General features: G+C 36.5%; 1 protein-coding gene across 8 annotated transcripts in view; it reads left to right on the forward strand.

Moving 5' to 3' along the window:
- Nucleotides 1-27,558, forward strand: part of FRYL (FRY like transcription coactivator) — a 264,481-nt gene that overhangs the window by 153,076 nt on the left and 83,847 nt on the right. For 5 of the 8 annotated variants that reach the window (XM_044945882.2, XM_025290069.3, XM_025290064.3 and 2 more), the window contains 13 exons: nt 97-176; nt 562-642; nt 4,311-4,479; nt 4,774-4,866; nt 8,320-8,418; nt 9,866-9,967; nt 13,158-13,202; nt 15,728-15,831; nt 16,028-16,136; nt 19,139-19,225; nt 21,270-21,441; nt 21,906-22,038; nt 27,383-27,490. In XM_044945882.2, coding sequence (XP_044801817.1) covers nt 97-176; nt 562-642; nt 4,311-4,479; nt 4,774-4,866; nt 8,320-8,418; nt 9,866-9,967; nt 13,158-13,202; nt 15,728-15,831; nt 16,028-16,136; nt 19,139-19,225; nt 21,270-21,441; nt 21,906-22,038; nt 27,383-27,490 — 1,382 coding nt within the window. The remainder of the gene's footprint in view (nt 1-96; nt 177-561; nt 643-4,310; nt 4,480-4,773; nt 4,867-8,319; nt 8,419-9,865; nt 9,968-13,157; nt 13,203-15,727; nt 15,832-16,027; nt 16,137-19,138; nt 19,226-21,269; nt 21,442-21,905; nt 22,039-27,382; nt 27,491-27,558) is intronic. The other 3 variants (XM_025290067.3, XM_025290068.3, XM_025290070.3) reach the window with 1 other exon arrangement.

Here is a 27,558-nt window from a genome sequence, read left to right on the forward strand (position 1 = left end):
CATAAAAGTTAAAATTGGTTATTAATTTGGTTAGTTGATGAGAATACTCATAAAAGGCTTATAACCTATTTGGCACACAATTTTTTTTTCCCCTAGATTCCTGTTCATCCTGTGCCTGATCCCTTAGTTCATGAAGTTCTAAACTTAGCTTTTAAGCACTTTAAACATAAGGAAGGGTAAGTAAAATACTTAAGGCATTGTTACTTTTATCTGCAGTCTAGACTTGGACTGTTAATTTGAATTTTCCTCAATTATTTGTTACTGAAGTTCAAAGTAGTTATGCCTTTATGTGTTTTAATCCACACAAGATGCTTATGGAAAGGATTTTGTAAAAATAATTCTTAAAACCATTGATTGGATTTTTAAGAATCAGGTTAAATTTCCTGGCAAATTAAAATGTAGAGATAGGAGAAAATTCTTGTGGTTTTTTTATCATCCTGCACGTGAATCTTCAGAAAAAAATTATATAACACCCTGATAAGGAATTTTCAGATTTATTAAGAAAGAGAGTTTGTAGAAAAATTTAATGAAATAATGTGTTTGTTCTTTTTGTTGCTTTAGATATTCAGGAACCAACACTGGGAATGTGCATATCATTGCAGATTTATATGCAGAAGTGATAGGCGTTCTTGCCCAATCAAAGTAAGTTTCATAAATCACTGATCTTGATATGTTTTAGAATGACTCGTTACTGACCGACAGAATAGACACTAACTACTTTAGGTCTATTATTTCTGTTTTCCATAGAATTTTGTGAAGTTGGCTTCACTTTTTTATTATTTTGCTACTGTGGTTTTTAGAGGATTTTTAAGTGACACCCATACTTCAGTTCTACAAATTGTTTTCATTTATTTGGTATTTTCCATAAAACCTGAATTAAGGAAGTCAGAAATTGCCCAAAATTGTCAGGTCATTACCTTATTCCCTATGTTTCACAGTTCTATGAGAAGTGTTTTTCAAACTCTTGTCAAAACTAATAATTACTTTTAGTGGTTTCTAGTTGAGTGGCTTTTATCTCTGAGATAGCACTGCAGTGTCTTCCTTCTAACCATCTTAATTTGTTTTAATACTGAACAGAGTTTTGAATAGATAGAAGATATACCAAAAAGGGATAAGATATACTATAGTACTCCATAAAAAGGGTTATTCATTAGGAGTTACATGCATTGATTATATTGAACCATAATTATCATAAACACTAAAAAAGATGCTTGTCTTTCGTGTCTTGTGCTTACTCTAAAGACTGTGGAAGATTTTGAATTGCCTTTGTTCCTATTGGGAAATCTATAAGGCAGAAAGGATCAGTTTAGATTTTTTTGGGTGCTATTTAAAGAGTCAGTCTTTGGCCCTGAAATCATCATATAACAACCTTTTAAATTCTAAAGGAGCAAACGCAATTATTGTTAGCATTTAGTAGTTTAGATTTTAATACTAAGTAATGTATTTTATTTAGTATTTACTATCTTTTAATTTGGGCTTCCTAGGTAGCACTAGTGGTAAAGAACCTGCCTGCCAATGCAGGAGACTCAAGAGATGTAGATTCGATCCCTGAGTCAGGAGTATCCCCTGGAGGAGGATATGGCCACCCACTCCAGTATTCTTGCCTGGAGAATCCCATAAACAGAGGAGCCTGGAGGGCTGCAGTCCTTAAGATCACATAGAATTGGACACAACTGAAGTGACTTAGTATGCACGCATCTTTTAATTTAGTATTTTTTTTTATCCTTTGTAATTTACCAGAGACCCTTGTATTCCCAATGCTAGAGAACTTGGAATATAGTTGGAGTATTTGAAATGACTTAGACAATAATATTTTAATATTGCATTTATATTTAATCAGCAATGGATCCCTGTCTCAGGAATATAGCTACTAAAACATGAGCAATGATATATTTCTTTTTATGGCCCTGTAGTTCACGATAGTTTGATTTTTATTGAAAATGATTTTCTATCGGGAATATAGGTTAGAAATGCTAAATAATACATGAGCAAGTTGGATCCAGAAGAACCTTACATCATAGCTAAGTTAAATCTAAGATGGTAAGGATAGTAAATAAAAATATTTACAGTAAAGGATAGTAAATATAAGGTAAATATATGAAATGTAGCTCAGTCTCATTGGTCTTGGCATAGGAAATGGCAATCCACTCCAGTATTCTTGCCTGGAAAATTCCATGGACAGAGGAGCCTGGCAGCTACAGTCTATTGGGTCACAAACAGTCGGACATGACTGAGCGATTGAGCACACTCACTGGTCTAGTTGTTAGAGAAATGCCTCTTGGAGCAGTAATGAGATGTTTTCCACCCTCACATACAGTGAGCATGAGAAAAAACGTGGACACATCCGCATTTGGTTGGGCTGACTGCACCACCATTTGAAAGGAAAGGTGGTGAGGTGGGAAAGGGGTGAGGAGAAGGAGAGAGGCTGGGGGTGTTTTAGTATCTTGTCTACACATTTCCTTTGATTATGCTGCTGCTACTGCTAAGTCGCTTCAGTCGTGTCCGACTCTGTGCCAACCCCAGAGGCGGCAGCCCACCAGGCTCCCCCATCCCTGGGATTCTCCAGGCAAGAACACTGGAGTGGGTTGCCATTTCCTCCTCCAATGCATGAAAGTGAAAAGTGAAAGTGAAGTCACTCAGTCGTGTCCGACTTTGCGACCCCGTGGACTGCAGCCTACCAGGCTCCTCCATCCATGGGATTTTCCAGGCAAGAGTACTGGAGTGGGGTGCCATTGCCTTCTCTGACAAGAATGCATAGGTAGGTTTAAAGATCCCTCAGTCATGTCTGGCTCTTTGCAACCCCATAGACTGTAGCACGCTAGGCTCCTCTGTCCATGGAATTCTCCAGGCAAGAATACTGGAGTGGGTTGCCATTTCCTTCTCCACCTTTGATTATAGTGACTAGTAATTATTATGAGAAATTTAATAACAACAACAAAAAAATCTTTAGATTCTAATGTTATTGCAATGGAAGGAATTTTATTCACTTTATATTTTCTTTATAAAATGCAAAAGAATACTTTCATGGAAAATGGTGTTGTATTCTCCAAGACTGAAACGGAAATAGATAAGTTATACTTCCTGTCATGTGTCCATATTTCATTAAACAGTAATTAATATCTATATTTATTAATATTAATATGTAATCAGTGACCACTGGGTAGTATGCTTTGTCATTTTAACTTTCAAGAACTAGATTCCCCAAGTAACATTAACAGTAAACTCTTCACTTAATATAAGCTATCTGTTTATTGTATTTTTCATAGTATATATGTTTCATAATATATAGAGGTTAAATGAAGTATTATTGATGAACAAAGTATCAGATATCTTTTTGCAATGTAAACAAAGAAAAACTTAGTAGCCTTAACAACTGGGGTCATTTGAATCCAAGATGGTGCTCAGTGTTTTGAAAGCATTGTGATTCTCTAGCTTATTCACATTGTGAGACCAGTGTCCCCCCATTCTTCTTCTTCAGTTTTTCTACAGTGTAAGAAGACAATAATTTTTAGTGATAATTAGTAGTCTACAGTTGATTGGTTTATCTCATTAAACAAATGTGTAGCTTCAGTCTGCCCTCCTTATCACTCACATTGCAATCTTCATTAAAAAGGAACCTTAAAAATTTAGAGACACATTCTGATTTACACTTGGATGTTTTATGGGTGGGTTATTAGGTCTTGGAGAAGGCAATAGCACCCCACTCCAGTACTCTTGCCTGGAAAATCCCATGGACAGGGGAGCCTGGTGGGCTGCAGTCCATGGGGTCGCGAAGAGTCAGACACGACTGAGCAACTTCCCTTTCACTTTTCACTTTCATGCATTGGAGAAGGAATTGGCAACCCACTCCAGTGTTCTTGCCTGGAGAATCCCAGGGACGGGGGAGCCTGGTGGGCTGCCGTTTATGGCGTTGCACAGAGTCGGACACGACTGAAGTGACTTAGCAGTATTTGATCTTATTTTTATGATGATTATTAATAAGTGGTAGTAATGTTATATAGATGGTATTATAGCAATAAGACGTTATAATTCTAATAAGAAAAATTTCTAATTCTAATATGAAATTTTTAATTCTTATTACAAATTAGAATTTCTCCCTAAGGCATTTTTGATTTAAAAAACTAAATGAATAGCAAATTTAGAACAACAAATAATTTTGTTTTCATCTATATGTTTTTCTGGTAGTTTTGATGAGGGCAGAGAAAGGAGATGGTGTTTAGGTAAAACACATTTTGAGTTCAACCTTTAATATCATGTGAGACACGAGTATTTTTAATTCATATCAAATTATGTATCCATGTATTTTAAAGGTTTCAGGCTGTGAGGAAGAAGTTTGTGACAGAATTAAAAGAACTGCGGCAAAAGGAACAAAGTCCACACGTGGTACAAAGTGTCATCAGCTTAATAATGGGAATGAAATTTTTCCGAGTGAAAATGTATCCTGTAGAAGATTTTGAAGCATCATTTCAGTTCATGCAGGTGACCTTACCCTTTTCAACTGCAGTGATTGGAATTAGCCTAACAGTAGTTGTTTTTGCTTTTAATGACTATTTTTAAAAGAAACAAAATAAATATGAATTAACGATAATTATTAACTCCTTATTCCAAGTGTTAAATTGCCACAAGTGTGAATTAACTTTCTTTTTAAATTTGAGCATGATTTCGAACTTAGTTTTCTGGTAAAATTGCAGAATGTTTAAGAAATTATTGTGATATTAACATTTCTTAATTTTCTTCCTTTGTTAATCTAATATATCTTTTTCCCCTCTCAAGGAATGTGCTCAGTATTTCTTAGAAGTAAAAGATAAAGATATAAAACATGCACTTGCTGGTTTATTTGTGGAGATTCTTATCCCTGTAGCTGCTGTAAGTCCATTTTTATTTTTACGTTGTATTTGAAAGTCTCTGTTCACTGAAGAGTTACGAGATGATACATTCTTACTTTCTATAATCTCGTAGACAATAAAGTAGAAACTTTGAATGTTATGTGGATGTAGGGAAATCTTTATTAGACAAATAGCAGAAGAACACTAATCAGTCTTTTAATTAAAAGAACAAGCCCAGGCCCTTAAGATTTAGAGACCATTAACAGGCAGTGTTTTTGCAACCTTGGAGTAATGCTTATCTCAAGTAGCTCAGCATACACACTGCATTTAATGGCATTTGCTCCTTACAGGGTGGCTGCCATTTTAAATGCTTCTGAAGAATTTAAAAGCACTGTGACATATATCCTAGATTTTACAGGACTGTCTCACTTTTCAATGTTCATTTCTGTAGTTGCCATCACATTCATCATACCTGTCAAAATATGTATCCTAAGTTATTTGGAAAATATGATTATTATAAATATGATCATGGTAACTTCTAGGGAAACAGATTTATGAAAGCTTTTCTTGGTCTAAATTCATTGTATTTCTCAAAATTAATTTGTAGTTACTACTAACAAGTGTGTGTGTATTAGTCCCTCAGTCTTTGTGACCCCATGGATTATATAGTCCATGGAATTCTCCAGGCCAGAATACTGGAGTGGGTAGCCTTTCCCTTCTCCAGGCAATCTTCCCGACTCAGGGATTGAACCCAGGTCTCCCGCATTGCAGGCGGATTTATCATCTGAGCCACCAAGGAAGCCCATACACTAGTAACATAATGTGATATAAATAGGATTTGGGGATTTTAGAATGCTTAGACATGCTAGAAATTTTTTGCTTCCTGTGTGGTTTTTTTGTGTGTGTGTGGTATGTGATAATGCTGTTTACTTTCAGTTTACTATGTACTGCTGTATGAATGATATTTTTTATATTTATACACACACACATATTTCATTTTAAAAAACTTAATGGAGGTAAAATTGACTTAAACTACACATATTTAAATTGTACAACTGGACCTATTTACGTCTGTAAAACCTTCACCACGATGAAGATAGTGTTCATTTCTACCATACTCCAAAAGTGTCTTCATGCTCCTTTTTAATCTCCACTACCACTCACCTCACATTTTTTCTCCGATCTAACCACTGATCTTTCTATTCCTCTACCTAGTTTTGGGTTTCCTAGAACTTTATACTAATGGAATCTTACCCTACAGACTCTTTTCTGGTTTCTTTTGCTCTGCATAATTATTTTGAGATCCAGCTATGTTACAGAATGTATCAGCAGTTTATTCATTGTTGACTAGTATTCTATTGTATGGATATACAATTCGGTTATGTATTTACCTGTTTGAAGATATTTGTTCCCTAGAAGTGATTTGAGTTACTGCTTATCCATCCTGAATTGTCCTGTGTGCTTCCCCTTTGTCTGAAAATCTGTTTTTACCAGGTATCTGACAGTATGCTGTAGTTTTTAAGGCAGTTCATCAAGAGGAGCAGATTGTAGGAAGAAAGACTTTTGACTGTGGTCCATTATTACTGTTGCCTAGTTCTTCTTTTATGCCAGGTTTACTTTTTTAGTTTATTTACTAGGATTGCCCTAACAAAGTACCACAAACTTGGTGGCTTAAACAGCAAAAATTTATTGTCTCACAGTTATGGAGGCTAGATGTCTGAGACCAAGGTGTTGGCAAGTTTTTTTGAGTGCTGTGAGGAAGATCTGTTCCATGCCTCTTACCTAGCTTCTGGTAGTTTGCTGAAAACCTCTGACCTTCCTTGTCTTATAGAAGTTTCACCCTGATCTATCCTTCATCTTTACATGGTGTTCTCCTTGTGTGCATGGCTATATCTGCATTTCCCCCGCTTTTTGAGGACACTAGTCATGTTGGAGTAGCACCCCCTTCCCCCGCCAATACACACATACTCCGGTAGGACCTTATCTTGCAAATATAACTAACTATATCTGAAATGATTTTCTTATAAGGTCACATTATGAGGTATGTGGGGTTGGGACTTCAGTGTTTGAATTTTGGGACAATTCAGCCCATAATACCTGCCTCTGTACATGGAGCTTCTTCTGTCTGGAACATTCTTACCACTTTAATAACCCCCAGCCTCCTTTCTTAGAGAAGGCAATGGCACCCCACTCCAGTACTCTTGCCTGGAAAACCCCACTGATGGAGGAGCCTGGTAGGCTCCAGTCCATGGGGTCTCTAAGAGCTGGGCACGACTGAGCGACTTCACTTTTACTTTCATGCATTGGAGAAGGAAATGGCAACCCACTCCAGTATTCTTGCCTGGAGAATCCCAGGGACAGAGGAGCCTAATGGGCTGCCGTCTATGGGGTCGCAGAGTCAGACACGACTAAAGCGACTTAGCAGCAGCAGCAGCAGCCTCCTTTCTTAGTTGACATCTGCTTATTTATTATCTGTATTGAGTGCTTTCTGTGTGTCAGGGCCTCTCCTATACACAGAGTAGAACAATGATCAGGGTAGGTAAGATTTTTTTACTCTTACATCCAGAGCAGCTAACTCACAATAAATGAATATGTACAATATGCAGTATGCCAGATGTGTTGGTGAGTACTATGGAGAAATATAAAGCAGGGTAGGGACCTAAAAATGCTGCAGTGGGTAGGGGAGTTGAAATTTTAAATAGAGTGATTAGGAAAGACCAGGCTTCCCTGGTGGCTCAGCTGATAAATAATCCACCAGCAATGTGGGAGACCTGGGTTCAATCCCTGGTTTGAGAAGATCCCCTGGAGAAGGGAATGGCTACCCACTCCAGTATTCTGGCCTGGAGAATTCCATGGACTGTATAGTCCATGGGATCATAAAAGTTGGACACAGCTGAGCGACTTGCACTTTGAGCGAAGACCACCACCTTGAAAGGGATGATAACAGTTGACCAAAAACTAAAGGAATGCAGGAGCAAGGCATACCAGATTTGGGGGAAGACTTTCTTAGGCAGAAGGAGCCCCCACAGTCATCCTGAAGCAAGAGCATGCTTGATGTGTTCTAGGAATAACAGAGATGCTAGTGTGGCTGGATCCCAGTGCAGGGGCCAGAGCAGTGGGAGATAAGATCAGAGAGGTTACATGGGATGCTACTGTATTATTTTAGGCAAGGAAATGCTGGTTTCAGTGTATATATTACTTCCTATGGAGTTTTTCATTGGGGTTCATTCTGAGTGCCGTAAGAGCACACAGAATTTTCTCTTAGAGCTTTCTTTGTACCACATATTCATTGCCTGTTCACTTGTCTCTAGTCTCTGCTTGTTCACCCAGGGCAAGGACCTGGTTTATCTTATTTACTTTACGGAACTTCCATTAGATACTCAGGGAATTATTAACTAATTTCAAACCTTACAAAACCTTTTTGTAATCCTTGTATAGTTTGATCTAACGTTTTTAACCATTTTCTTTGTTTTTGTATTATCTTTTTACCTAGGCTGTGAAAAACGAAGTGAATGTTCCCTGCTTGAAAAATTTTGTGGAGATGCTTTATCAGACTACTTTTGAACTGAGTTCCAGAAAGAAACATTCATTGGTATGAGACACATTTCAAACCTTCACATATTTATTTGGAATTTTAATAATTGATTTATGAATTTAGTAGATTTTTTTAGTAGAATTTAAAGAGAATTATAAAAATTCAAATTGTAAAATATCCAAAGTGTAAACACAAGGGGAAATTTTACCTATTTTTTCCTGCTCTTTTAAAAACTGTATATTCTTAATTTTATTAGCTCTGTATTTGGTAGGTTATTCAGACTTTATTCTAGGTTTTGACAGATGTTTAAATTTTGTATTAGAATATATAAAGTGAAAGTGTTAGTCACTCAGTTGTGTCTGACTCTTTGAGACCCCATGGACTGTAGCCCGCCAGGTTCCTCTATCCGTGGGATATTCCAGGCAGGAATACTGAAGTGGGTTGCCATTTCTTTCTCCAGGGGATCTTCCCAACCCAGGGATTGAACCCGGGTCTCCTGCATTGCAGGCAGATTCTTTACCATCTGAACCACAAGCGAAACCCGTATTAGAATATAGGAAAATTTAAAGGTAGTGAGAAGTGAAAGTGTTAGTCTCTCCTTTGTGTTCGGCTCTTTGCGATCCCATGGACTGTAGCCCGCTAGGCTCCTCTGTCCATGGGATTCTCGAGGCAAGAATACTGAAGTGGGTTGCCATTCCCTTTTCCAGAGGATTTTCCCAATCTAGGGACCTAACCCAAGCCTCCCGCATTACAGGCAGATTCTTTACCGTCTGAGCTACCAGGGAAGTCCAATTTTACATTATAATAAGTTGTATTCTGAAGCATGTGATTGTCTATATAATTACATCTTCTCTTTTCAAAATTTTAAGATGATTTTTTTTTCCCATTTAACCATACACTTCAATATCTTTGAGGGATTTTTCTGTAAATTTGTATGCAGCTTGGAGAAAATGTGAAATATTGGATGAATACTTGACCACTTAAGATAGAGGTATAATAATAATCCACAGTGATTGTGCCAGGCACTAAGCCAAGTGCTTTCCATTCTTTATCTTACTTTAAGCCTCAGCCCTATAGGATATGTGTGATGATCATCCTCACTGTTCGTGTTAGGAAAGTGAGACCTCCAGCACTTTAACGTATCCTCTGAGCGACTGGAGCACACACACTCCCTAAAGTCACCTGATGAATTGAAAGCTGAAATGTTAACGTTGGTCTATGCTCTGACCCCAGGGCTGCTGTTCTAGTTAGAGGAGTAATGGGTCTAGGGAGAAATAACAGCATATTTCTAACTTGGGGAGAGGTGATAGGTCAGGAAATTGTTCTTACAGAAAAATTGCCCTTTGTCATTTGTTTGATTATTCCCTGATTGTATTTTTTATTACAAACAGAAAAATGCTAATAGAATTTTTTTTTGTTTATGAGAATGAATGAAATATAATTTACAAGTCCAGTGCTGCCTTTTTTATGAAAAATCTTAATTCTCTTTCTTCCTCTCCTTTAGGCTCTATATCCATTAATTACCTGCCTTTTATGTGTCAGTCAGAAACAGTTTTTTTTAAATAACTGGCATATTTTCCTACAGAACTGTTTGTCACATTTAAAGGTAAGACTTAATCTCATTTCTGACCTGTAAATACCGACTGTGGTACATTCACTCATGCATGTATATTAAACAGTACATAATAAAACTTGTAGTACATAGTTCATTTGAATAGAGATATTTCACCATATTTCTTTTCTTATACATACTTCATTTCTTCTATAGGGAATCATGTTACAGACATGAATAAACTGTTGATTAAATTTAGTTGGTCTTAATGAATGCAAAATTATATATTTTTAATGATTATTTATAATATCTTAGCTTTAGCAATATCTATTAATTCCTTTAGAATTTCAGAGTATTAATCTTATAAAATTCTTCAAATAGTTATTTTGTGTTTTCTTTTGAGAAAATTCAGTAATGTTGGCTCAAGTCTGAATAATATGAAAAAAGCCTTGATGATAAAATATCACTAAAAGCACATTTAGTGTAATTATGCCTGGCCAAATCTGGAAGTATGGTTCTGGATCCATATGGATGTGACAGCTCCTGAAATGTTCTGGCCTGAATCAAGGGATAATTAATTGTTATTAACAGTATTTGGCACATCTGTGTTCAGTCTGAAAACTGTGAGGTAGAAGGATCTTCCCAGGACACTCTGCTGAAGGATCTCACAGGATCTTCTTTTCTTCTGTGGACAGGAGCACAGTTAATATCTGACACAGAATGGGAATGTTCCACCTCTGAATGTCATGTGAACACTTTCCCATTTGAATACTGTTTTGTGCGTAAATACTGTTTTGATGCGTAAATGAATATATTTGAATATCTGCTTACATATTATAGAAATATGGCAGACATGGCTTTTTATTTTCTGTTATTCCTCCAAGTTAGGGTTAAAACTGAAAATCTTAAGCCTTGAAGATGATGAAACCAAGGCGCAGAGAGATTAAATGACTTCTCTCTGATCCAACAGCTAACCATGATGTGAGAAATAGGACTGGCTCTTTTTTTCTCACTTAAGGATTGATTTACTGGGCAACATTATTATATATACTTTTTTTTAATGATTTTACATATCATTTTGAAAAATACTTTGATTTCTTAGTAAGGTATACTAAAAATAGGTCTTCCCAGAAGTATTTTTGGCTGTTTCCCTCCATAATATACATACATTGATGTTATTCATATTGGATGAAAATTGATATATTCTCTTTGCTTTATTTATGAAAATTCCCAGGATTAGTCAAACTGGTTAAATTCTTTATGCCATGCAACCAGAAAATAAGCTTTGTTTAATTAAGTACATTATGTTGTTTTCTTTCCTTATTTTGGTAATTCATACAGATTTAGGTGCTGAAAGGGAGGTGATAATTTTCTAGGTAGTATGATTCTTCAAACTTATAACATATTTTAAGGCACACAGTTTAAGTGTTACTGGAAGATTGCTTTGTTTCATGACAATTCATACTTTTCTGTTGCTTGTTGGAATGTTTTATATATATACGTTTCCACCTAACATATTTGCAGTTCTTTCGCAGTACCTTAACTTTTTTTTTTTTTTTTTTTTGTCTTAAGGCTTTCATTTAAAATGCTGTTTTCTTTGAACCCTTACCTCCTATTAAACATTTCTGGCATATTGTCCATTTTCATTAATGGCTGTGTCAATCTGCCAGACTAAAGGAGATAAGAGCCACTTAGCATGAATATTTGGAATATAGTTGTCTTGACCATTAACCCTTAACTTACATTAAGGCTCTATTCAGCAGAAATTTTATGACTTGGTTCCTGCTTGTTAAGTTTTATATACTGTGGCTACGCTGCATAGTTGAGGTAAGGAGTTGAGTATTCAGGGAAAAACTATGCTGGTTATCTGTTGTGACAGGTACAACTTATTTGATTTGTATATAGGGAAAATTGGTCCAAGATGAAGGTCTTACCTAAATTGATTTTGCTTTGAGATTCAAGTAATCTCTTGATCTCAAAGTAATCTTTAACACTTTTTTTAGACCTACTACTTCTTAAAATAAATTTTTATTGATATTTATTATAGGCTAGATTCTCTAAGTACAGTATCTCATTTAATTTTTACTGTAACTGAGGCTGATAGAGATAAGATTTGCATCTAAATCCATCTACTTCCATAGTTTTTGTTCTTTCTGGTCTACCATGTTACCTTATAATGTACTATAAAGAATATTGCTGCTGCTGCTAAGTCGCTTCAGTCGTGTCTGACTCTGTGCGACCCCAAAGACGGCAGCCCACCAGGCTCCCCCGTCCCTGGGATTCTCCAGGCAAAAGTACTGGAGTGGGGTGCCATTGCCTTCTCCGAGAATATTGCTATACTTAAATATTTTAAAATGTACTTTTGGCTATAATTCTGGAGTATTAAAAAGGCATTGGAGAAGGCAATGGCACCCCACTCCAGTACTTTTGCCTGGAGAATCCCAGGGACGGGGGAGCCTGGTGGGCTGCCGTCTTTGGGGTCGCACAGAGTCAGACACGACTGAAGCGACTTAGCAAAAAGGCATTATTCTATAGATTTATAAGATTAAATCTATAGATTTATATTTAAATACATTTAAATATATTTATACATTAAATCTATAGATTTGTAAAATGGTACATTTTCAAGGTACTTTAAAATAGTGCACAGTTTTAAAAAAATTATCATACTAGTTTTTTGAATTGGTGACCAGAAAAATGGCCATTAATCTGTAGGTCCATAAATAGCATGAGAGAACAACTGTTTATTTTCACTGAAAATGTTAAATCTGCTATTTTTCTCCCAAATGTGATTTGGTAGTTTCCCATCCCCCTATGTTTATGTCAGTTGAGGTCATTATGTGAAAAATGATTTTAAAGTTTCTGAGGAATAAGAAAGAGAGGAATAAGAGCAGGTGCCATATAAAAATAATTGAAATATTTTTTTCTACAGTGTATGCTTCTTTTCTTTTAAAAATGGAAACTTGCCTAAAATTAAATGCTGTACTTTTAGAGGAAAATTTAGATAGTTGAAACTTTAACTATTTTCTCTCAGTTTCAATGTTGTAGGTGTATCCCATGATCCATGATGTCCAAATTATAGAATTTTTTTCCCTCAGTGTTTCTAGCCACTGTCTTGGAAATTTCAAATTTCTTCTAAATAGAGACCTTGGTGAAGAGCTGTCTTGTTTTGTGCTTATTTTCATCTAACATGCATGTGCTGCATCTCATGTTTATGGTTGCTGTCTCACATTGCTTTATTTAGATGCCATCTAACAACAGTATCAGAAAACAAATAGAAACTCTCCAGGTGAGTCGTGTTGATGTTACAAAGTAAAATATTGCTTTATCTCCTTAAGTGTGGCTTTTTTCCCCCCTTTACCCGTTGCTGCCTTGCATGTCCAATGTATTTATTCAAACCTGTTTCTTGTTTTATAAAAGAAGAGGCATACACAGCAGGAACTTTCTACCAAAGGTTTAATATTAATGTGGCCCCAAGAAGATCAATTTAATAGAGAGAGATGATACCGAATACTGATCTTTAGCCATCATCTTCAGTTTTAATATATTCTATTTAATTTATGTTAGCTGTTATGATACCTTTTTATGTAGTTTTTTTTTTAATAAATGATACTTTTAAAATATTTTCCAATGAAATTAAGGGGACAGTAACTCAGACTGAATATGATTTTGATGCAACACTTTAAAATTTCAATCCTACTGGTTTGAGTTTAAATAAATCTTTTTGTTTTTGTTCATAGTAGGAAAAGGTGAAGAAACACTAAAATGATTGCTGCCAAGAGCATATTGACTGACATCAAAACTTTATTATATGTTAATAAAACTGGACTTTACTAATGTAATCTGATTATTCAAATTAGACCAAAACTGTAGCTAGGGAATTGTGTATCTTTGTTTAAGGATTAGATTAACTGAGGATGTTTTCATTATTCAGACATGTATAGCAGCATTTCAGTGACCAGATAAACAATTATATGATTTTTAATCACTTTTTATCTTGTTTGGCATTGTTCTTTATAAAATAAATCTGCTTTATAAAACGTAGTAGTCTATCTTGGAAAGTTTGAAAATCAAACTTTATTTCATGTCAGATGCCTCAGGATATAAGATAATCTAAGTTATATGAGAAGAATTTTTATGTTAATTAGACTTAGATTTTTAATATATAATTTATTATATGTTGATTTATAGTATTCATATTTTGGAAATATAATTTAAAAAGTGAAAGTATTATTTGTAGTGTACATAAAACTAACTGAACTCTTATTTTGATATCTGAGACCTTGTATTTGAGTGCTAGAAAAGAAAGTATTTCAGAAAGCTTGGTTGTTACATTAGAAACATACATTGTATGTAACTATATATGTTACTTTATTTACATTAGTAACAAATTAATTTTAAAAAACTACTTGGGGAGTATATTTAAAATTTGGAATCATGGATTTGACAGTAGAGGAAGAGGCTGACTTTTAGACTCTGACCAACTGAATAGTTGATATTCCATTCTGAATTATATCAAATCTTCATATATAAAGATGTGCAAAATTATAGCCATTACCTTATGTAGGGGATCTTTCTGACCCAAAGATTGAACCCAGGTCTTCTGCATTGCAGGGAGATTTTATCGTCTGAGCCACCAGGGAAGCCCTATTTTTTTTCCCCCTAGTGTTTGTCTTTTTAAAAAACAACTCCAGTAGTAACCTTTTTGCATTGCTTCTAATCATAGGGAGCAGATGTATATTATTCTGTAGTCTGAGAAAATATAAGATAGAATGGCTCAGCTACTTCATATTTAAAAAGTCCCTTTTGTCCATTGTTACATATAAAATAATTGTTTAACAATAGCAAATCCCTCAAGCCAAATTAAATAAATGCTAATGTATAGGACTAAATGCATTGTAATTAACAGATGCATAAAGAGTTTCTCCTAATAAAGATGATTATTAGCTAATTTTCAAATTTTACAACTAAATCTCACTACATGACTTGTCATTTGAGAACTTCACTTTTTATAATAGCTCATATGAGGAAAAGGTTTGTTGATCAAATTGTGATTGAAATGGATGCTTTTCTCATTTTAAATAATAATGTTCTTGTTCTAAACTAAAAATTAAGGGTAAACACTTGACATGTACTGAGCATTTAAGATGTGCTAGGCAGTGTTCCAAGTGCTTTCCATATAATATAATAACTTCCTTAATCTGTGAGGTAGGTACGGGGTACTTTATACCCTAATCTCCATTTTAGAGATGAGGAAACTGTTTGACCAAACAAACATGTAACAGTCTCCAAGGATGAGGTTTGGCTAGTTATTTGTAATTTCAGAGTCTATGCTTTTAACCCACCATTCCATATTTCTTTTTTTAAGTATAATCACTCAATAATATTTTGCATTGTTTCATAAGTGCAAATATCTATAACAACATTTGGTGTTCTAAATTTTAACTGTTTATGAGCTGCAATGAATTATGGCAAAGATGAATAATCCTTTCATCATTGTGTCAGTATTGTTGTGGGACCCATTTACCATCAGGTAAGTTGAATTATATATACAGAAAATACATAATTCTAGTATTTTACTCTTTTGTTTTGAGAATACAAGGAAGGACTCAATTTCCTTATTTATGGTTGCTTTTGAGCTCTCTCTGCTTACTATATACTAAACATATACTTACATATTGAAACCTGTTTTGTATTAAATAAAAAAGGGAATGGAAAGGGCTTTTAATTGTTGATAGAATATAATTGATCTTAAATTTATTGCAAGTACTTTAATAAATAAGCTTATTTTTATTCTCTTTTGTTTCTAAACAGAATAAAGATCCTAAAATGTCTCGAGTTGCACTGGAATCTTTGTATAGATTGTTATGGGTCTATGTAATTAGAATAAAATGTGAAAGCAACACTGTAACTCAAAGGTGAGTGCCTTTGTTTTAAAGTGTATTTCAAATAACATCTTAGTTAAAAAAAAATAAATAACCACACTAATGAATTTTAGTTAACATAAATACCTTGAGGAAGAATATGAATTACCTTGACCGGATGGGAAGGATATTTTGCTAATGTTTTGTTACTTTCATTCTCTCATCATGACTAAATCTTTTTTCCTTTTAGTCGTCTTATGAGCATAGTGTCAGCACTTTTCCCGAAAGGTTCACGAAGTGTGGTTCCTCGTGACACACCTCTCAATATATTTGTGAAGATTATTCAGTTCATTGCTCAGGTGAGTGACTGACTCATAATACAGATATACGTGGAAGTTGTAAGAGTGACTCAGACTCCTAGAATTTGTTACACATCTAAAAGCATGGTAGTAAAACATTTATTAATACTGAATAGTGAAAAAAGTATGCTTTAAAAAGTAAAAAATAAATGAGGCTAATGATTGATTTTTGTGTGTGTGCAAAATATGTTTAAATCATTGATCTACACACTTGGAGAAGGAAAGGAAATTCCCGCAAGTGGAAGCACTCAATTTAGGAAGAGTCGAGAAAATCTCATAATCCTACTTTTAGTCTATAAATGAATTAATGCTCGAGTATCTTGAAAGATAGTGAAACACTGTTTTCATAATTACATTAATCTAGGTTCTCAGGTACAGACACTAGAATCCACTGTAGATAATTGAACCCAGTGGGGTCTTTTAATTTTTATTTTTTGACCACCATGTGACATGTGGGTTCCTAGTTTCCTGACCAGGGATTGAGCCTGTGCCTTGTGTAATGGAAGGGCAGAGTTTTAACCACTGGACCACCAGGGAAGTCCCCAAAGGGGTCTTTTAAGGAATATAGATTGTTCACAGAATCGCTAATGGGACAGAAGAAACCATAACACTGGACTCCCAAGGAAGCTGCCGCCTCTGCAACAGTCAAAAAAGCTGCCAAATTAGGAAGTATGCCCCCAGGTGCTTCAGAATCATGCTGCTACCATGATCCCACCTGTAAAATAGACTCCTTTCTCCCTGTCCTCCTCCTCTTCTGCCCCAGTTCCCTGGGTTTCAATCACATTCTGAAGCCTGTTGTTCAAAGGCATCCTGGGAAATGTCATGTTAGCTTTGGAGCCCCTGCAGTAAGGCAGGTTTATTTGAAGAGGAGTAAATGGAGACTGAGTAAGCACATCTACATTGTCTTTTGGGACATCAGCCCTGGAGAAGCATAGGTAGGGTTACCCTCTCAATTTAGGAAAAACACTGGGATTCCGGGATATTCATTGAGTTCTCTTTGAACTAAAACTGTTGACAGTGAAGATGACCCATAATGTAATTATTCTTGACAGTGAAGAAGTAAAGAATATTTTTAAAAATAATACATTTCTATTTACAGAAGCACTGAATTAATGATAATTAGATACGTGTAAATATGTCAGCAATATGAATGAAAGCAGATTGTGTTTTAGATTTGTGGTTCAGAGAACTTTTGCCATTTCATCACATCTCTTCTAGGGTTGTACCCACTCCCTTGGATTAATCACCTCACACCAGCATTCCCCCAGAACTATAGAGCTCCTCTCAAACATCAGTTACTCTTAGTTGACTTTTTCTTTTTCCTTGGAGATTACCTTCCTGGAGCCCAGTTTTTTCTGTCCCAGTTTGAATTTCTTGCTCTCCAGGCCTGCTGCATAGCTATTATCATGAGGCTTCCTTTCATTTTATTTTGGAAATTCCTTCACTTAGATCTTCAGTATGATTTTGGTAAATGAGTGTTTAAAACTTCTATCCTACTGGTTTGGGTATTAAACTAATCATTTGATAATTAAATCACATATATATAAAATCATATAACATTCAGTTCAGTTCAGTTGCTGAGTCATGTCCCACTCTTTGCAACCCCATGAACCGCAGCACGCCAGGCCTCCCTGTCCATCACCAACTGCTGGAGTCTACCCAAATCCATGTCCATTGAGTCACTGATACCATCCAACCATCTCATCCTCTGTCGTCCCCTTCTCCTCCTGCCCTCAATCTTTCCCAGCATCAGAGTCTGCTCAAATGAGTTAGCTCTTCACATCAGGTGGCCAAAGTATTGGAGTTTCAGCTTCAGCATCAGTCCTTCCAATGAACACCTAAAGGACTGATCTCCTTTAGGATGGACAGGTTGATTTCCTTGCAGTCCAAGGGACTCTCAAGAGTCTTCTCCAACACCACAGTTCAAAAGCATCAATTCTTCGACGATCAGCTTTCTTCACAGTCCAACTCTCACATCCATACATGACCACTGGAAAAACCATAGCCTTGACTAGACGGACCTTTGTTGACAAAGTAATGTCTCTGCTTTTTAATATGCTGTCAAGATTGGTCATAACTTTCCTTCCAAGGAGTAAGTGTCTTTTAATTTCATGGCTTCAATCACCATCTGCAGTGATTTTGGAGCCCAAAAAAATAAAGTCTGCCACTGTTTCCACTGTTTCCCCATCTATTTGCCATGAAGTGATGGGACCGGGTGCAATGATCTTCGTTTTCTGAATGTTGAGCTTTAAGCCAACTTTCTCACTCTCCTCTTTCACTTTCATCAAGAGGCTCTTTAGTTCTTCTTTACTTTCTGCCATAAGGGTGGTGTCATCTGCATATCTGAGGTTATTGATATTTCTCCCATTAACATTAATTCATATATATTCTCCTTTTGTCCAACTAGATTCAGGAACTTCTTCTGGTCACAGACAAGTATTCTTGACATTGTTGGTGGAATTCTTAACATGATCCGTGGTTTGGGAAGATTCCCTAGAGAAGGGAACTGCTACCCACTCCAGTATTCTGACCAGGAGAATTCCATGGACAGAGGAGCCCAGCAGGCTACAGTCCATGGGGTCGCAAAGAGTCGGACATGACTGAGCGACTTTCACTTACTAGCATGATAACCTAACATATACAGACAGAGCCCTGTTTTATTGTAGTTTCCTTTATTTTTCCTTGTAGATATTGCACTTTTTTTTTTTTTTTTAATCAAATTGAAGGTTTGTGGCAACCCTGGGTTGTCAGATGATGATTAGCAATTTTTGAGCAATCACGTATTTTTTTAGTTAAGGTTGTGCATTGTTTTCTTAGGTATAATGCTATAGTACAGTTAATAGACTACAGTATAGTATAAACATAATTTCTTTATGCACTGCTGAGCCAGAAAATTTATGTGACTTGCTAAATGCAGTCTAGACCAAACCCACAATATCTCCAAAGCATCCCTATAGCAAAGAAACTTCTAAGATTTTATTGATTGTTTTTCTTTTTTCTAGGAACGTTTGGATTTTGCAATGAAAGAAATAATATTTGATCTTCTCAGTGTTGGAAAATCTACTAAAACTTTCACCATTAATCCAGAGGTAAAAAAATTATAGTAATTTACTATCCTATATAATTAAAAAAATTTTTTTTAGAGCACAGTTTCTGGAATCAGAACTCTTAGGCTTAAATTCCTAGTTAAAGACAAATTAAAATAAATGTTATTTCCTACTTCTTTGGTCCTGTTATTCCCTAGTAAACTCCTGTTTATACTTTAGATATTAAATTTTCAGATTGTTTAAAGATATTTTGTGAACTAATTGCTTATTGGACTCTAATGACACTGGAGAATGTATAAAATTACTGTGCTGGTTCTTCTCATAATCAAATCTTAAGGTATATATTTAGTAGTTTAACAAGTGAGCTAGAAAGTTATTGAAGCTTTTTATTTGTAGGATTTTTAAGATAGGTTAATAATTATTTCCAGATTTTTAAAGTGAGCAGAAATGACTGTTTTTTATAGATGACATGCTTAACAAAATGTCTTCTATGACTATGTGAAATGACCTTTTGATATTTAGATTAATGTTACCATCATTATGTTATATATAAAGATAGGAGTAAAGCTGAAAATCTTGATCTTGGACAAAAGTATATATATAAAGGAAAGTTTTATTTTCTTGCTGTATTCCAGTGAACTGTCTTACACACCCACTGGGATGCATATGCCCATTTAGAGACCACTGGTGTAGGTCGTGAATAGTGACAGCTTGGGCTGAGATGGTATGGTGGATAGAGAGATAATTTACTGAGAAAAGAAACACTGAGAAGATACTGAGTTTGTGGGGAAAGTGCTTTTGGTTTGAACATGGTGAATCTGAGGCATCTTTTTGACATCCAAGTAGAAGTATCAGATTGGTCTAAGGGTTCAAGTTCAGAGAAATGAGGCTTAAAATTAGGGGTGCTCTGGTACGAGTGGTAGTTGAAGACATGTAAATACATGAAACTACTTTGGGAGAGAACACATAATGGTAAGAAAAGGCAACCGGGGAACTTGCCTTGAAGTAGCGTAACTTTTAATACCCGGGTAAAGGAGGGTAAATCTGAAATGCGGGTAGATGAGACACAGCCCACAGTGCTACAGATGTAGTTAAGGAAGGGAGTATTTAGGGAAGAAGAACTCTTTGACAGTGTTCCATGCCGCTGACAAGTCGGATAGAATGAAGGAAAAATGCCCACTGTTTTGAGCAGTATGCTCACTGATGAGTGAGAGGGAAGTATTAACAGGGAGGGATCGTTCCTATGCTAGTTGAGTATAGTGAACAGGAATCGGATGTGTTCAGTTAAAAGGGAAATGGGAGGTGCAAGAGAGAGAAGGAATGATTTGATAGTGTAATTTCCCGGTAATGCAAGAGCAGGTAGGATTCTGTATAATAACTAGGAATATCAGCACCCCTTGATTGCAACAACAGCAAAGGACATTAAGAAAAGGTGCAGATATAAATAGATCGGTGTACTTTGTGGTCAGAAATTGAGGAAGATTGGTGGTCTTTTTTGGGAGACAAATCATCTACTCAGAGAAGGTAAGGTAGAGTATCAGGGTAGTAGACTTGAGGAAGGAATGGGAGAGTTTTGAAGTAAGCTAGAAAACAGGACGGAGAAGGCAATGGCATCCCACTCCAGTACTCTTGCCTGGAAAATCCCATGGATGGAGGAGCCTGGTAGGCTGCAGTCCATGGGGTCGCTGAGGGTCGGACACTACTGAGCGACTTCACTTTCACTTTTCACTTTCATGCATTGGAGAAGAAAATGGCAACCCACTCCAGTGTTCTTGCCTGGAGAATCCCAGGGACGGGGGAGCCTGGTGGGCTTCTGTCTATGGGGTCACACAGAGTCGGACACGACTGAAGTGACTTAGCAGCAGAAAACAGGAGAGCCAGTTGACCTCAGAAGTGAAAGAGTGGCACTTACGAATTTGATGTTAAATTCCAGTGCCTGGGCTGGTTTAAAAAATGTTGAACAGAGAGGTTCATTTTTCTTCTATCCTTCTTCCTCCCACCCCTCACTGTTATTTGATGAGATGTTTTTAGCGTGAAAAAAGAGGAAATTTCTGACATTTTTATTTTGAAACTTTTTTCTCTGAAGAGAATGAATATAGGCCTCAGAGTCTTCCTTGTCATAGCGGACAGTTTGCAGCAAAAAGATGGTGAACCGCCAATGCCAACGACAGGAGTTATCCTTCCCTCAGGAAACACCTTGCGTGTAAAGAAAATTTTTCTCAATAAAACCTTGACAGATGAAGAAGCAAAAGTCATAGGTTAGTGTTAACTGGAATAAATAAATAATCTAGTTTAATGTTCTTTTGTGAAAGTTTATGATCAAATCTAAAATGAATATATTTGCCTACATACATTTATTTGCCTATGAATGTATGTGCCAGGTTATTCCAGGATACAGAGTGATACAAAATGAATACATTTTCTATGATATCTGTAAGTTTTCATGTTAGAAGACTTTGGATTAAATATCTTCTTATATGATACTATTCATTGCATCTTGTCCTTCTTCAAATTCAGTTGTGTACAAATTTTTATATATTTCCTCCAATATACTGAAGCTGATCATCAGGGAGAAGAGTATGTCAAAGTCAGAATTTCTTTTGTAACATCAATAAGCTAATGCCAATTAAAAGTCAATAACCTTTTATATTTTACAGAGAATAACTAATTATTCTATGTCTAATGTTTGACATTTTATAACTGAGTTTTTTTTCTCCTCCAGGAATGTCAGTTTATTATCCTCAAGTGAGAAAAGCATTAGATAGCATTCTAAGACATTTGGACAAAGAAGTTGGGAGGCCCATGTGTATGACTAGTGTGCAGATGTCCAATAAGGAGCCTGAAGATATGATTACGTGCGTAGCCAGTAATTTCTCTTCATTGCCATTTCAGTTTTCATAAGTATAGAGGGTTGATTCTGCTTGTTCCCTTACTTTTTCTTCTGGAGTTCGCCCCTGTTGCCATCTGCTGCAGTTTTTGATACAGCAGTTCTTTCCACAGGCTCAGTTTTACTCTTTTATGTGCTGTCAAACCAATAGAGACAGCAAAAGTCACCCTTGATCCATACAGTTTGTTGTCAATGACGAGGCCTTATGATAAATCCTGGTTGCCCCAGATGTGTGTGGACATGGCTGGTTTCAGTCAGTTCAGTTCAGTTGCTCAGTCGTGTCTGACTCTTTGTGACCCCATGAATCGCAGCATGCCAGGCCTCTCTGGCCATCACCAACTCCCAGAGTCCACCCAAACCTGTGTCCATCGAGTCGATGATGCCATCCACCATCTCATCCTCTGTCATCCCCTTCCCCTCCTGCCCTCAATCTTTCCCAGCATCAGGGTCTTTTTCAATGAGTTAGCTCTTCGCCTCGGTGGCCAAAGTATTGGAGTTTCAGCTTCAACATCAGTCCTTCCAGTGAACACCCAGGACTGATCTCTTTTAGGATGGATGGGTTGGATCTCCTTGCAGTCCGAGGGACTCTCAAGAGTCTTCTCCAACACCACAGTTCAAAAGCATCAATTCTTCAGCCCTCAGCTTTCTTTATAGTCCAACTGTCACATTCATACATGACCACTGGAAAAACCATAGCCTTGACTAGACGGACCTTTGTTGGCAAAGTAATGTCTCTGCTTTTTAATATGCTGTCTAGGTTGGTCATAACTTTCCTTCCAAAGAGTAAGCGTCTTCTAATTTCATGGTTGCAGTCACCATCTGCAGTGATTTTGGAGCCCAGAAAAATAAAGTCTGACACTGTTTCCACTGTTTCCCCATCTATTTGCCATGAAGTGTTGGGACTGGGTGCCATGATCTTAGTTTTCTGAATGTTGAGCTTTAAGCCAGCTTTTTCACTCTCCTCTTTCACTTTCATCAAGAGGCTCTTTAGTTTTTCACTTTTTGCCATAAGGGTGGTGTCATCTGCATATCTGAGGTTATTGATATTTCTCCTGGCAATCTTGATTCCAGCTTGTGCTTCCTCCAGCCCAGCGATTCTTATGATGTACTCTGCATATAAGTTAAAGAAGCACGGTGACAATATACAGCCTTGACGTACTTCTTTTCCTATTTGGAACCAGTGTGTTGTTCTATGTCCAGTTCTAACTGTTGCTTCCTGACCTGCATATAGGTTTCTCAAGAGGCAGGTCAGGTGGTCTGGTATTCCCATCTCTTTCAGAATTTTCCACAGTTTATTGTGATCCACTCAAAGGCTTTGCATAGTTGATAAAGCAGAAATAGGTGTTTTTCTGGGACGCTTGTGCTTTTTCGATCCATCGGATGTTGGCAATTTGATCTCTGGTTCCTCTGCCTTTTCTAAAACCAGCTTGAACATCTGGAAGTTCACCCTTCACGTATTGCTGAAGCCTGGCTTGGAGAATTTTAAGCAGTACTTTACTAGCGTGTGAGATGAGTGCATTTGTGTGGTAATTTGAGCATTCTTTGGCATTGCCTTTCTTTGGGACTGGAATGAAAACTGACCTTTTCCAGTCCTGTGGCCACTGCTGAGTTTTCCATATTTGCTGGCATATTGAGTGTAGCACTTTCACAGCATCATCTTTCAGGATTAGGAATAGCTCAACTGCAATTCCATCACCTCCACTAGTTTGTTCATAGTGATGCTTTCTAAGGCACACTTGACTTCACATTCCAGGATGTCTCTAGGCTCTAGGTGATGGTTCTAGGTGAGTGATTACACCATCATGATTATCTTGGACGTGAAGATCTTTTTTGTACAGTTCTTCTGTGTATTCTTGCCACCTCTTCTGCTTCTGTTAGGTCCATACCATTTCTGTCCTTTATTAAGCCCATCTTTGCATGAAATGTTCCCTTGGTATCTCTAATTCTCTTGAAGAGATCTCTAGTCTTTCCCATTCTGTTGTTTTCCTTTATTTCTTTGCATTGATCGCTGAGGAAGGCTTTCTTATCACTCCTTGCTATTCTTTGGAACTTTGCATTCAAATGGGTATATCTTTCTTTTCTCCTTTGCTTTTCCTTTCCCATCTTTTCACAGCTATTTTAAGGCCTCCTCAGACAGCCATTTTGCTTTTTTGCATTTCTTTTTCTTGGGGATGGTCTTGATTCTTATCTCCTGTACAATGTCACAAACCTCCATCCATAGTTCATCAGGCACTCTATCAGATCTAGTCCCTTAAATCTATTTCTCACTTCCGCTGTATAATCATAAGGGATTTGATTTAGGTCATACCTGAATGGTCTAGTGGTTTTCTCCACTTTCTTCCATTTCAGTCTAAATTTGGTTCGTGATCTGAGCCACAGTCAACTCCCAGTCTTGTTTTTGTTGACTGTATAGAGCTTCTCTATCTTTGGCTGCAAAGAATATAATCAGTCTGATTTCAGTGTCGACCGTCTGGTGATGTCCATGTGTAAAGTCTCCTCTTGTGTTGTTGGAAGAGGGTGTTTGCTGTGACCAGTGCATTCTCATGGCAGAACTCTATTAGCCTTTGCCCTGCTTCATGCTGTACTCCAAGGCCAAATTTGCCTGTTACTCCAGGTGTTTCATGACTTCCTGCTTTTGCATTCCAGTCCCCTATAATGAAAAGGACATCTTTTTTGGGTGTTAGTTCTAAAAGGTCTTGTAGGTCTTCATAGAACTGTTCAACTTCAGCTTCTTTGGCGTTTCTGGTCGAGGCATAGTCAAATAAATGCTCTTATTTCCAGAGCTTTGTTCAACAAAAAGGAAAACCTGAAAAGCTCCTGGGAACTGAGGGTACAGAGGGAAATAATGTATGAGTAGTTTTTTGTGTGAGAAACTGTACCTCACCTCACCCTCCACGCCACTCCCAGGACTGCTTGTCAACACAGAGTTTCCCTTTATTGTTAGGGACTTCCTTCTCAGAAAGATATATTTTATGGCAACAACTTCTTTTACTTGCTAGAAAGTATCCATGTATTTTTTACAAGAGGACTTTTTTATGGTGTTAATATCTGCTTTGTAGGTCTTAGACCACCAAATTGGATACTGGATCTCTCAATGAATGCATGGTTACTATATACTAGTGTATGCTAACATCTCTGTGCGTGCTAAGTCACTTCAGTCGTGTCTGACTCGTTGGGACCCCATAGACTGTAGCCCACCAGGCTCCTCTGTCCATGGGATTTTCCAAGTAAGAATACTGGCGTGGGTTGCCATTTCCTTCTCCAGGGGATCTTTCTGACTGAGGCATTGGACCCTCATCTCTTTTGTCTCCTGCATTAGCCCTGGCAGGCAGGATCTTTCCCACTAGCACCACCTGGCAAGCCCCAGGAGAGTTTCTCTAATGTGAAGGGGTTTTTTTCCCCTTGCATTACTTCCTCTGGAAAATCGTCATCCTTTCGGTCACGCTCGCCTCATTTATGCCCATGAACATGCCCTCACTGAGCTCCTCTGACTGCATATGTTGGGTCTTCAGGGACAGCAGTGTCAGCTTGCCCTCGTCAGCTGTTTCTTCTGTAACTCCATTAATGTTTGATTTGAATTTCACTTCCAGTGTTCACTTCCTTTCTCCTTTGCTGTACTTTAATTTTTGTTGGCCAACTTACTCTTTTGATTATCCATTTTTGTCCAGTATCACCTGAGTTTACCACTGGAGACAGGGAATCAACACAGCTACACACTTTTGCCATGTGAACCGAATAAGAGGTGTATAGTGACCAATCATGACAGACTTAGAAAAAATTGATGTGGTGAAATCATTGGTTATGATACACATCTGTTATTTACATCCTGATTTGTAGGCTGAAGAGCTAATAGGGAAGCTTGGGTATACAATTACTTTCAGTTAATATCAGGTAACAGAAATTGAATCCCACTGTTGGGGACTGGTATTATTTGACTAAATTATCGTAACTAAAATCATGCATATTGGGACAAAGCTAAGAGAAGACTGACTATATATAAAATCACTAAAAATAAGTAGTAGATTCATTGCCACTATAATGAATACTGACCCCAAAACTCTTAAAACATCCCAAGTCTTTTCCATATAAGAATGTTTTATTGGGCCAGCTGAAGGACAATTTGTGTCAAATAAATTAACAGCTTTCCTTTGAAATATAGACCACAATAAAAGCCAGTATATAAAAGGGTAGATATTTAAAATAAATAAATAAAATCATTGAATAACTAGGGAAAATACAGGTGAATTAAATTGCATCAAGCATCTGGAAGAACCAGGATTTCCAAATTTCACATATTTTATTACATAAACAATATGCTTATTTTTGTGTGTGTTTGTATATTCTGAAGTAAAATAAAAAGACAAGAACAAACAATACCACCAGTGGTATATGAGAATGTCTGTTTTCTAAAACTCCTGTTAGTATATGATGTTGAAAATAAAGAAATTTTTTTGTTAATTTTATAGGCCCCCCCCAAATAACTAATATTAGGTTATTTAATGGCAATATTATTTATTTTAATAATTAAATATAGAGATTTAAATCAGAGATTTAACTTATTTGAAACAATTAATAATATAAATGTGTGTATGTGTGCTCAGCCATATCTGACTCTTTTGAAACTCCATGGACTATATAGCCTACCAAGCTCCTCTGTCCATGGAATTTTCCAGGCAAGAATACTGGAATGGGTTGCCATTTCCTACTACAGGGTGTCATCCTGACCTAGGGATCAAATCCATGTCTGTTGCGTTTCCTGCATTGGCAGGCAGATTCTTTACCACTGCGCCACCAATAAATAATTTGCTTAATATTTACTATTTGAATATTTGTTATGCTTGTTTTCTTTTTAAAAAAGTTTTTTATTGAAGTTTAGTTGATTTATTACAGTGTTGTGTTAGTTTCAGAGTATAGAAGGGGTGAATCAATTATACATATACATATATCCACTCTTTTTTAGATTCTTTTCATATGTAGGCCATTACAGAGTATTGGGTAGAGTTCCCTGTGCCCTACAGTAGGTTCTTATTAGTTATCTATTACTAGTTATCTATTATTAGTTATTAATTACCAGTTACTGAAAACCTTTTTTTCTTGCTAGCTGTGTTTTTTTCCTTAATTATATATTATTTTTTTGCATTTATAAACTGATAATTATTTACCGGAAATGTATATACTCTTTTTATTATGTTAAATACATTAAACTTTTGGAGGTGGGCTCATATTTTCTGTAATAATTTTTCTAATTTGCTTTCATTGTTTGATGTATGTAAGATTCATTTTATTAAGTCCTCTTGTAATCTGTTTTTTAGCGGGGAAAGAAAACCCAAAATTGATTTGTTTAGAACTTGCATTGCTGCTATTCCAAGGCTGATTCCTGATGGTATGAGCAGAACTGACCTTATTGAACTGTTAGCAAGGTAAATGAGAATTCCTGTTTGTGAGTTTAACTTTTATGTCATTCAGTCTTTTTAAATTTCTAAAGCAT

The sequence above is a fragment of the Bubalus bubalis genome, chromosome 7 (genome assembly GCF_019923935.1).
Source record: "Bubalus bubalis isolate 160015118507 breed Murrah chromosome 7, NDDB_SH_1, whole genome shotgun sequence".
Lineage (NCBI taxonomy): Eukaryota > Metazoa > Chordata > Mammalia > Artiodactyla > Bovidae > Bubalus > Bubalus bubalis.